The sequence below is a fragment of the Ursus arctos genome, unplaced genomic scaffold (genome assembly GCF_023065955.2).
Source record: "Ursus arctos isolate Adak ecotype North America unplaced genomic scaffold, UrsArc2.0 scaffold_3, whole genome shotgun sequence".
Taxonomy (NCBI): Eukaryota; Metazoa; Chordata; class Mammalia; order Carnivora; family Ursidae; genus Ursus; species Ursus arctos.
This window is the reverse complement of record NW_026622985.1, coordinates 6215146-6226226: the sequence shown is the minus strand read 5'-3', so window position 1 is coordinate 6226226 and position 11081 is coordinate 6215146. Positions and strand designations below refer to the sequence as shown.

The 11081-nt window shown below is 55.9% G+C and overlaps 1 protein-coding gene across 1 annotated transcript in view; it reads left to right on the top strand.

Annotated features, from left to right (window-relative positions):
• The first annotated feature begins 7209 nt into the window (after nt 1-7209).
• VWC2 (von Willebrand factor C domain containing 2) overlaps nt 7210-11081 on the top strand; it is a 124579-nt gene continuing 120707 nt past the window's right edge. The window contains exon 1 of the mRNA XM_026501874.4: nt 7210-7905. Within this exon, the coding sequence (XP_026357659.1) occupies nt 7210-7905 (696 nt within the window). The remainder of the gene's footprint in view (nt 7906-11081) is intronic.

Sequence of the window (11081 nt, the reverse complement as noted above, 5' to 3'; positions counted from 1 at the left end):
CACCTCTTCATGACCAGCAGTGGGGACCAGGTGTTGAATCCCTCAATCCTCAATCAAAGCCTCAAAGGATTTTTTTCTCAAATATTGGAAGAGAGTAGGGTATGACCAGGACGCAGAAAGTGTAGAACAAAATTCTTCTTGGCCCAGGACAGTGGGGAACTTCAGGCCTTCTCATTCTGGCATTAAAAGACGGGAGTCTCTTTTCACATATGGAGCGGTGGAGAATGAAAGGCTGTTGGAGGCCCCTCCCACAATGGGATGGTGTCAGCCCTGTTCTGGTTTACAGACCCAGATCGCCTCTCCCCTCCTCCCCCTTGCCTGGTGAGGCCAGTACAGGTAGATTCTATGGAAGGCTCTGTTTGCAGGAGGAACCCGTGCAGTTGTGCGTGGACACGCATCATTGTAGGGTCGTGTACCCATTACACACTTTCCGCACTACCCTAGGTCCCTGGTTTCTTCTGGTTTAAGTGCCAACCGATGACCATGTCCTGAACAGCCTGTCCCTCTCACTTTGACCACAGATTTATCATGATTCACTCATGCTCATGTCTACTCTAGTCCCAGATGCCTGGGCGGTTCCAAGTTCAGTTTCTATGCAGAAGCAGCTTGGGGCAGGGAAGTAATTCCTCATGACGATGGGCGCACGATTCTCCCTGGAGCTCTTGCTCACGTCTGAAGCCCAGCCCAGCGTCTGAGCCCCAAGCAGTGTCCCTGCCCAATCATTTCCAGAATGCACTGCTGTAGGTCCCCATCCTCAGACCTCCATCGCTAAAGTAGCTGATGACATTGGAGAGAACACTGAGATGCCCTGGCTATTTCAAAGTCCCCTTGGTATACCATGGAAGTTTCCAGAAGCCAACCAACTTGGGGCCTGGGAGAGACATCATCCCAGGAAGACATGTTGCCTGACTCTCCACCAGAGACACGTCTACCACCCATTTATGTTCTCAATCCACCTGGACATACCATCCCCCTCACACTGCGATCTGCCGTGCTCAGCCCAGCAAGGCATCCCTGCACGGCCCACTTTGGGGACCCTGGCAGCAGAGTAGAGATAATGCTAGGTCTCTGATTGTGCCATAGCTGGGCCTGGTGCCGGACTCCGGGGAAGACCACGGGCCAGAGAAGCAGTCACAAGAAAACACACCTTGTATCAGAAGTGCCCCAGTGTGGATTCCAGATTCTCTTTACCAACCCCAAGGAAATCCTGCCCTGAGTCCCCATGGCACCCAGCACCTGCCTTAGACTTCCTCCTCTGGAACTGTCTAGAAGAAGGAGAAAACCTTAAGCAATGCAACTGAATGTTTTTCTCCACTGCCCAGTGCATGCAGGCCCTCTCCTCCTGGGGCTTGGAATGTGCCAGCAGGATCCCACACCCCTGACCTCATTGCCTGTTGCCTCAGGCCAATACACTCTGATGAGCTCCTGTCTTCCTGATGATTGCTTCTGAAACTTTCTTATTGGTCAATGGGAATGTGGTCTGTGATGTTAATGAGGCGGTTGACTTTAGAGTATATTAACAACGGATCCCTGGAAACCTTCTTTCAAGGAACGCGGTTTTGCCACTGATTTGAGAAGATCTGTGAGTCATGCACTCGATGGTCTGAACAGATGCTGCTGACTTTTGGCATAACAGCAGAAGGGATGAGTCTCCAAAGTGCAGTGCAATCAGGCAGCGAGGGCAGCAGGCTGGCCCGGGGAGCAGTAACTCTCCACCCCGGGCATGTGTCAGAGGGTAAGCAGGAATGGAGCTGTTGCCTTTGCTGTCTACTAGCCCAGTCCAGAGCAGAACTTTAATTATCGGCTCCCCGAACAGCCAGGCTTGCTCTGGGCACATCCATAAAGAGCCACCGGAGAGTGCCAAAGGTGGCTTCTCCCACTCATCAGGTTGAATTAGTGGTCCACCTTCTGTCTGGACCGCAAAAGTCCTGCTCACCCTCGATTTCGGATGGAAGTGACTTTTACTCCTCCTAACCCAGAAGGCGAAGGTTGACAGCTTTTCGTTTTTGCAGTTTTTCCTTTCCTTTTTCCTCATTCCTCCTCTAGGTCTGAGAGGCTCTTCATCGAGTTATCCTTCCTCGGTTACGCACCTATCAATTTGCTCCCTCTTTCCTTGGCAAAGGTCACCTGAGCTCCTGTCGTAGTTTTCAACAGGTGCACACACATGAGTGCCAGGAACTGACCTCTAGGGCGCACAGGCTAGTCTAACCCCTTCCATGTCCTGGGGCTTCTCTGTGCCCTGGGGGTATAGGGTCCAGTGTTCAGTCCTGTGGAAGAGACTGAATAGGGGGCTGGGAGAAGTGATGCATTAAGTACAATAAGTGACTGTGAGAGCGCCCCCCCCCCGGGGGAGCACCCGTCTTGCTGCCCCAGGACAAGAGAACCCCAGTTAGAGTCTGAGGTTTCAGTGTTGACTGGGCTCTCGCCCTGTTAGCTGTGACCTTAATGAACTCACCACCTCATTGAGGTTTGGTTTCGCATTGTCAAAATGGAAAACAGTAATGGCATCCCCGAGACTTGGGAGCATGGTATGGGGGTGAATGAGATGCATCTGACAGTGTCCAGCATTGTGTGAGGGATGAGTGCATTTCTCGAAGTGTTTTCCTCCCTTGCTCCCATCTGCTCTTTCTTGTCTCCTTCCTTCCTTCCTTCCTTTCTTCCTCCCTCCCTCCCTTCCTTCCTTCTTTCCTTCCTTCCTTCCTTTCCTCCCTCCTTCCATTTCTCCCTTCCTCTTTCCCTTCCTTCCTTCAGTCCATCCATCATTCCCTCCCTCCCTCCTCATTTGAGTCACGGAGGTCCCAGACTAAGCACAGAAAGACGAATCGCATGCAGCTCCCGCCCTTCAGGGAGCCCCTGTTTCAGAGGTGGGTGCAGCTACCCAGGAGCTCCGAGACAATCACCTGTCTGTCACAGAGACAGAATCCGAGTCTCGCTGGGAGAAGAAGGTAAGATTGGTCATAGACATATAAAACTCTGTCATATCCTTATTTAAAATAGAAGAGGGACTGAAGAGTCAGCCTGGACCTTGGCCTGGAACGAGTCTCCTCTGTCCGCTGCTCAGGATGGGCACTAACTCTCAGACTCACCGCTGAGTGAGGTGCTGCTTCTCCTGGTGAGTTTAACTCTGGCGCCCAGAAGGAAACATGGACGGAACGGACTGGGTTCACAGAGACAAGCGGGCAGAACTAAGGCTCAGTGCCAGGGCACTTTGGGCTTCCTATCCATTTGGAGATTTTCTTTCCTTTTTCTTTTCTAAATGAGAAAATAAAGCTCCTGAGACACCCGGTGACTCATCGCAGGTGCGCCAATCTACCCTTGGTGGAGCCCAGATGACACCCACGTCACCTCACTCCCTGACTGGAAATCTTTCTGCTCTTTATGCGTAGCCTGAGGAGACAGCAGACACATACAGAAGGAGAGGAAGAAAGGAAGGAAAAAGAGAGGGAAAAGAAAAAAAAAAAGGAAGGAAGGAAATATCATTATTGCTAATGCAATAAATTGTAAATTTTTCTGATGCCTGCAAAGTCCCAATATTTCCTTGAATTTCTCAGCTAATCAAGGCTGCATGGGTATTGTTATTTAGAAGGACAAAAATCCTTCTAAAACTGCTTTCCCCCTTCATTTCATCCCACCACCTCTGAGAGCATCTGACAGAAAGTGGTTTGGATGCTGGGCCGCACAATTAGCTCCTAATTTTGTCAGGCTTCTTCCTGCGAGCCCCACTGTCTCATAATCATGGCTCTCCACTGGGACCAGGAGGCTGGCACAAAGGCTTTCTGATTCAACAGGAACTGTGATTGAGGTGGGATCGATACAGAGACATCACGATTCCTCAATCACACCCCCAACCAGTTTTCCAGCTAGAAGTACAAGCTTGCGCACATATCACTAGGGTTTTATTATTAGTCACATGCACTCGGGGCTACCCCCAGTGCCATGACAGGAAGGCGCTTGGCAAAACAAATGTGATATTTAACAGTGGCAGAAGAGTTAGCCTGGGTGGCCAGGCTGCTGCATTCCTGCCTCTTGAGGCCAGGGGACAGGAAGAAGGGACATTAGAAACTCAAAGGCAGAAAGGCTCAAATCATTTTGGACATAAAGACCCTCTATCCAGCCTTGGTTTTTTGTTTGTTTGTTTTTTATTTTTAGATTTGTTTTTTGTTTGTTTTGTTTACTCTGTGTGTGTGTGTGTGTGTGTGTGTGTGTGTGTGTGTGTATAAGCTTCTCCCTGCTTCCTGTCACTTCTTGGTCCTTCCTAGAACCAAAGGTACATCTCCTTTGTCCAAGATAAGAGGTGGGGGTGGGGCATCTGGGTGTCTCAATTGGCTGAGCATCCCACTCTTGATCTCAGCTCAGGTTTTGATCTCAGGGTCCTGAGTTCAAACCCTGGTTGGGCTCCAGGCTCCACCTGCAGCCCACTTAAAAAATAAATAAATAAATAAATAATAAATAAATAAATAAATAAATAAATAAATAAAAGAGGTGGGGGAGAACAGGAATTTGTCTTAAAGTCCTCCTCCCCTCCTCCATTCCCTAGCCCAGAGCCTGACCTTGCGGGAAAGAGGTGGAGTTTTGCTCCAACATTTTCAGCGATTCTCAGATGACATCGCCCCGGGAATGCACATGCCTGTAAAAATTCCATTTGGGGAGTTAATATGAACAGGTCCCTTTTTCCTTTATCCAAGAAAAGTAGCACACCCACTGACCAAGGTCAGAGGGTGAATCCGAGTCTGCACAACACAGGGCTCTGCTTAACAGTTCAGCATCCTTACAAAATTAATCCGAGATGTTTCTATTTGTGGCAGAAGAGAGAGCTGGCAGGAAAAGGGAGACTGAGGGACGGGGAAAGAGACTGGCAGAGATTCGGAAAGTACGCTGTCCGGATTTTTATGAGTTTCTTCCTCTATACCTCTGGGTTTCTGACCTTAAAGAGGAAAATAACTCCCAACAGTCTGCTAAGCCTACGCGGCCTTGGAATTCCAAATTGAACACAGTTCGGTTCAGGTTTTTCAACAGCGGCAAAACCAAGACGTCCACGGGGAGGAAAGCCAGAGGGGGCCAATTAAGAAGGAAGAAATTAAAGAAAAGAATAAAGGAAAGAAGGAGGCGCGGATGAAAGGTCCAGTGGAGAGTGAGTGACAAGGCAGGAGTCCGGCAGCCAGGGCGGGCAGGCGGCCGCGCGGGGGACTGACAGGTGGGTCTCGCGGCCGGGCAGGGCGGAGAGCGGGCGAGAGGTCCCCAACTCCCCGCAGCGCCGGCCGCTGCAGCGACGCCTCGCGAGAGAGCGGGGGCCGCAGAGGAGGGAGCGGGGAGCGCGCGGGGCGGGAGGAGGCGGGAGGCGGGTGCGCGGGCTCCCACGCCGGCCTTAGTGCCACCCGCCCGGCCGCCGCGCTCCGGGCGTCTCCTCTCCCTCCGACGCGCCGCAGCGGCCCGGCATCCGGTTGCCTGGAGCGGAGATCTCCCCGCGCCCGCGGGGTGGAGAAAGCGAGGCCAAGCCGGGCGGCCCCCCGGGCGCGCTTCGCGGCGGAGACGCGGGGACGAGACCCGGGGCGGAGCGGCGGAGGGCGGCGCGGGCACTGACGCGAGTTGGGCAGCGCGCTGAGCCAGCCCGCGGAGACGCCCTAGCCGGGTGCACGCGCCGGGCGGAGCGCGCAGGTGGGGCTGCGCTCGCCGCGGTGCGCCCCGCGCGGGTCACCCGCCGGCCGGAGGATGGGTGCCGGCGCCCCGGGACCGCGCCCGCCACTGCTGCCCCCGAGCCCGCCGCGAGCCCGGCGTCCGGCCCGCGCCCTGCGCTCATGTATGTAGGCTGGGCGCCCGCCCCCGGGGCTGAGGGTGCATGTGGGGTGTCTGCACCCAGCGCGCCGGGATGCGCCCAGGGCACCGTTCCACCTTCTCACTGCTCAGGAGGACATCCTCCCGACCCCGACTCCGAGTTTGTAAATGTGGGTGGGTGGTTCGCCCCGGTCTGAGGTCCATCGGGCCGGGGCTGGAAGTGGGCACAGGACACAGTTGTCCCACCTCTACTGGGGGGAGGGGAATTGCACCGGGTTGGGGGTGAAGACCCCCTGGAGCGCGCCGGATGGAGGCGGGGTAGGGTGGAGGGCGAGGTGGAGAAAGGCTGGGTTGCCCGCACCCTGCAGCGTCTAGGGTTCTCTTGGCCCCTTTGGGCGGCAGAAACTTTGGGATCCAGAGAGGCTTTCGGAGATGGGGAGAGTGAGAGGGACTCGCCCCTGCCCTGCGTCCACAGCCTCCCCCACTGCACACCTTGGTGCTGCTTGGGCACTTCTGCTCCACCGCTACGACCCCTTCCTGGGTGAAAGCGATTACGAGCCCAACGTTGCGGCCCGCGCGGGGGTCTCTTATCAACGCTCCCAGTCGCTGAGCGGCTGGCTGGGCATGAGGGGCGGGGGGGTGGGGGTGGGAGTGGGGGCGGGGGACGGTGGAGGAGCCAAAGCCTCCGGAACCCCCGACCCTGCCACCGGAGGTGGTCGGGGACATCCTTCCGAGCTTCGGAGCCTGGGGAGGAGGGCGGGAAAGCGGCGTCTGCTCCCTGCACTCGAGGCATTTAAAAAGTTGTTGGAGATGAATCACGGGGTCCTGGGAGCTTTGTTAACCCCCTCCCGCCCCTTTCCCCAAACGCCCTAAGGCAAGCCCGGGAGGGTTTCCCTCCTGTCTTCTTGCATGATCTTCCGTGTCCAACTCCACTGCGGAATTCAATGGGAAAGTGTGGCTAGCACCCAGGGGGGCACATCAGGGCTCCCGGATTATGTGGCTCTATTCGAGTTTTGCAGGGGGGCGCGGGCCCAGCTCGCTGCATTCCCGCAGCTCCGGCTCCGCCACCCGCCCACGGCCGTCCCCACCACTAATCACGGCCACTGGAGAAACGCAGCCGGCCGGTGTTTCTCCCGGACTTCGCTTCCACGTCCGTCTCCACCATATATGAGGTTTCAGAAGCCGGCTGGGCACCGACGCTGGGCATGCTGCCCCCGCCCGCGTCGTGCGGCTCGTTAATCTAGAGCGCTGCCGGGGCCGGGCGGCGCGGGGCCGGGTGGGGGCCGGGCGCGCGCGGGCCCCGGGGCTCAGCTGTGCTGCTGTTCTCTCCGCAGGGACGGCGGCTCCCGGCTGGCGGCGGCGCGCCCCCGGGCTGTGAATGCGACTCGCCCCTCGGCCGCGCTCCCCGCCCGCCCGCCCGCCGGGACGTGGTAGGGGATGCCCAGCTCCACTGCGATGGCAGTTGGCGCGCTGTCCAGTTCCCTCCTGGTCACCTGCTGCCTGATGGTGGCTCTGTGCAGTCCGAGCATCCCGCTGGAGAAGCTGGCCCAGGCGCCGGAGCAGCCGGGCCAGGAGAAGCGCGAGCACGCGTCTCGGGACGGCCCGGGGCGGGTGAGCGAGCTCGGGCGCCCCGCGAGGGACGAGGGCGGCAGCGGCCGGGACTGGAAGAGCAAGGGCGGCCGTGGGCTCGCCGGCCGAGAGGCGTGGAGCAAGCAGAAGCAGGCCTGGGCCGCCCAGGGCGGGGGCGCCAAGGCCGGGGACCTGCAGGGCCGGCCCCGTGGGGACACCCCGCAGGGGGAGCCCCCGGCCGCCGCCGCCCAGGACGCAACCGGCCCGGACCTCGCGCCCACGCCCGAGCCGCCCGAGGAGTACGCGTACCCGGACTACCGCGGCAAGGGCTGCGTGGACGAGAGCGGCTTCGTGTATGCCATCGGGGAGAAGTTCGCGCCGGGCCCCTCGGCCTGCCCGTGCCTGTGCACCGAGGAGGGGCCGCTGTGCGCGCAGCCCGAGTGCCCGAGGCTGCACCCGCGCTGCATCCACGTCGACACGAGCCAGTGCTGCCCGCAGTGCAAGGAGAGGAAGAACTACTGCGAATTCCGGGGCAAGACCTACCAGACTCTGGAGGAGTTCGTGGTAAGAGGCGAGCGCCCGCCGGGCCACTTTGCACCTCCCACCGCGGGGTGAAACCTCTCTGTGCACTATGCGCCCCCACTTTGAAGAAGAGGCGCGTTCTCAGAGGCGGGCAGCGCTGTGCTCGCGTCCCCTCAGCATGAACTCCCTTTCGGTGCAGAGGTAATCTCTAAAGCAATGTGGCCGATCCACATTCATTCCTTCGGTCTTCGCGTTAAAAGGGTACGGAGAGGGTGAGGCCCCGGGCACGGAAGGGACGGCCCGAACACTTATTGGCTGTACCGTTAATGTTAACCCACTGCTTCTAATTTAAAAATGTTGCCGCTGAAATGCTCAACTTGTTTTCAAATACAGGGTAATTTGCCGTGCCATTTGGGATATATCCTTCAGCTAATAGCTAATTAAGGAAGACTAGTCATATAAATAAGCCATTTCCCTAGATTACGTCTTGGGGTATCATGCAAATGTTCTAAAAAATGAAAAGGGAAAGAAAATGCTTGCTCATTGGATGCCAACACGTAGTGGAGGGCAAGAACCAGAAGCTCAGTTTATGGTTAAAAATTGTTCTGTTTTAGGTGACCACTAGTAACAATATTAAGAGCGCTGGCCATCTCCCGAATGCCTACTGCGTGGCAGGCTTGAGGCTGCGTTTCCCACGTGCATTGACTTAGTTAAACCTCATACCATGCCATGAGAGAGACTATTATCTATGATCTCCAGTTGATGGAGAAGAGGAAACTGAGGCACAGAATCTTTAAATAACGTGGGGAAGGCAAGGCAGCTGTTAAGAAGCAAACTTGTGTGCCAGGCCAAGTTGTTCTACCCCAAAGTGCCCGCTTTCCCCCTACGCTCTATGTGAAACAAAAGCCCAGCCCCACAGGGGCGCAGGTTTGGATGGAGATGCTGGCCCATGGGAGTGCCAGCCCCTTGGGGAGCTCTGAAAGCCCCGGCCTCTCACTGGTGGCCTGGGCAGAAATGCACAGCTCTCTCTCCTGACCCGCCCCCCCAAGGGAGGCTCAACCTATGGCCTTCCTGGAAGTGGCCTTGCCTTGGCACATGGGAGGTTTCCCGGGTGGAGGGGGGGCATCCCTGGGGCCTGCAGTCCCTAAAGCTGAGCAGAGAAGGCAGGTGGCAAGGAATCCTGCCTCCTGCTGGAGTCCCCCAGAACCCAGCCTCTGAGATCTGCACATTCAGGATGTGAGGGCACCAAATGAATTTCAGGACTAAATCCCCAGGGTTGTAGAACCAGAAAGCCAAGAAGGACAGATCTGGAGATAAGGCACGAAGTATAGAAACAATGCTGGGATTTAGAGTCAGGGAACATGTGTGTCTGTCCTGGCTTTGCCACTAACCAGCTACACGACAGCGACAAAGCATTTGTCCCCTCTGGGGTTCTTTTTCCTCATCTGCAAGCTAAGGGGCCCGCTAAGGCTTGTGGCAGCTGTCCCACCCTGATGCCCGGAGTGCATCTCCAGGCCCACCTGGTTAACACAGTAGTTCCCTCTGGCCCCTTGGAGAGACAAACGCATTTGTCGAGAAACTCAGATGGACCAGGCCCTGACCATAGGCCATGAGCGAGTAGGAACCCTGTCCTCAAAATGCTCTCTGACTAGTGGGAAGCTGGGCCCATGTCTCTCCAGATGTTACGGTGCGGGGGCAGAGGTCCTGGCGAAACCCAGAGGAGGGACCTTCCCTGTTGGCCTGGGGCAGGGCTGTAGGCATGGGTCCAGCAAAATAAATCTCCTGAGTGTTAGGCTCGTAAGAAAATCTAGGAGTTAATAACAAATGCAAGCCATTCGTTTTTAACTAATCACATTTGTTGTTTGCACTGTATGTAGTTTTATAGTCCTTTCTTAAAAGAGTCTCGTGGAGTTGGCTGAGGAATTATTGCATTTTTGATCTAGAAAGCCAGAGCACATCACAGGGTGGCCATTATCTGCCTGAGATGCAGACGGGAGAGTTCGAACTTCTGTTTTCGTAACTCACCACTAACTGCTAGCTGCCGGGAAGCTGCCTTCACGTGCAGGGAAAGGGGGGGGGAGTTATTTGATTCCTGTTTTCAAAAATTGGTGATCAGTACGTAGACTGTGTTTCAGACTCTGGAGACGGGAGACATTAGAGCAACAAACGGGAGATTGGCACGCTTATCATCTTGAGAAGAATTAAGATAGCAGTGAACCTGTGTTTAGAGTATGAAGTGCATCTTTCCTCTTCCAGCCACACTTCATTGTTAACTTTCATCCAATCATTACCAGCTGCTAGGGTGTACACGTGCATGAATGTTGCCCAGCTGCTACACATGTTTGATTACAGGCTTGCTCCTGCAATATGTACAACTTCGTAGTGATTTCAGTCCCGTACGTTGTACATATCATGCTCCTTCGTTTCTCCTACCGTCAGGAAAATTCTGGGCATTTCCCAAAGTCACTGTGGCTTTGTGCAAGTCATTTCGTGTCTGTGGTTTTGTTTCCTTCCATGCACAAGGGAGGATGTAGCACTTTGTTGGGGGTGTCAGAAGGATGACCTAGAAAGGCGTTAGGGTCGGCAGGGAGCCCGGGGGGTCTGTGGGTTGCAGGCCTGCAGAATTGTGGTGCTGAGCGCCAGGGCACAACCACTGTTCACATGCCTGCTCGGGGTATTCTGGGCTTCGGAGAGAGAGCCACTGGAGTCTGTGGTTTGCATAGCACAGCACCTGGAGAGTGGAAAAGGAAAACATTTGCTGTCTGAAGCTCTTCGCTCTTCTCTGAAGAAGATGTAGTTGACATGGAGGTTATGGGTATAGTAGGGTCCTGCTTGGGGTGCTGTTTACTATAGCAAGGAGGGAGGTGACAAGGAGGCCAGCTCCGGGCCTCCTTCCCTGGGAGGCACGCAAGCACCTAAACCATCTGCTCTCTGCCTCCCGAGAGAGGCGAAGCTCCCACTAGAGGCTGGCTGCTCACTGCGGGCATCTGAGGAGCGGTTGGAACTGTACTTCTCGCCCCGTGCCTGTGAAGTGCGTTTGGTCCCAGGGAGGGTTCAGCCTCTCCCCGTCATCCGGTGCTTCTCTTTCTTGGACACGTGGCTCCCTGCCCAGTTTTCACAGTCAATTCCATCTTTTCCTTTCTCTCCGAGCCCCCTACCCCATTTCCTCACAGTCCCCTTTCCTCACAGCCTGGTTGATCTCAGCCAGATGTCAGCAG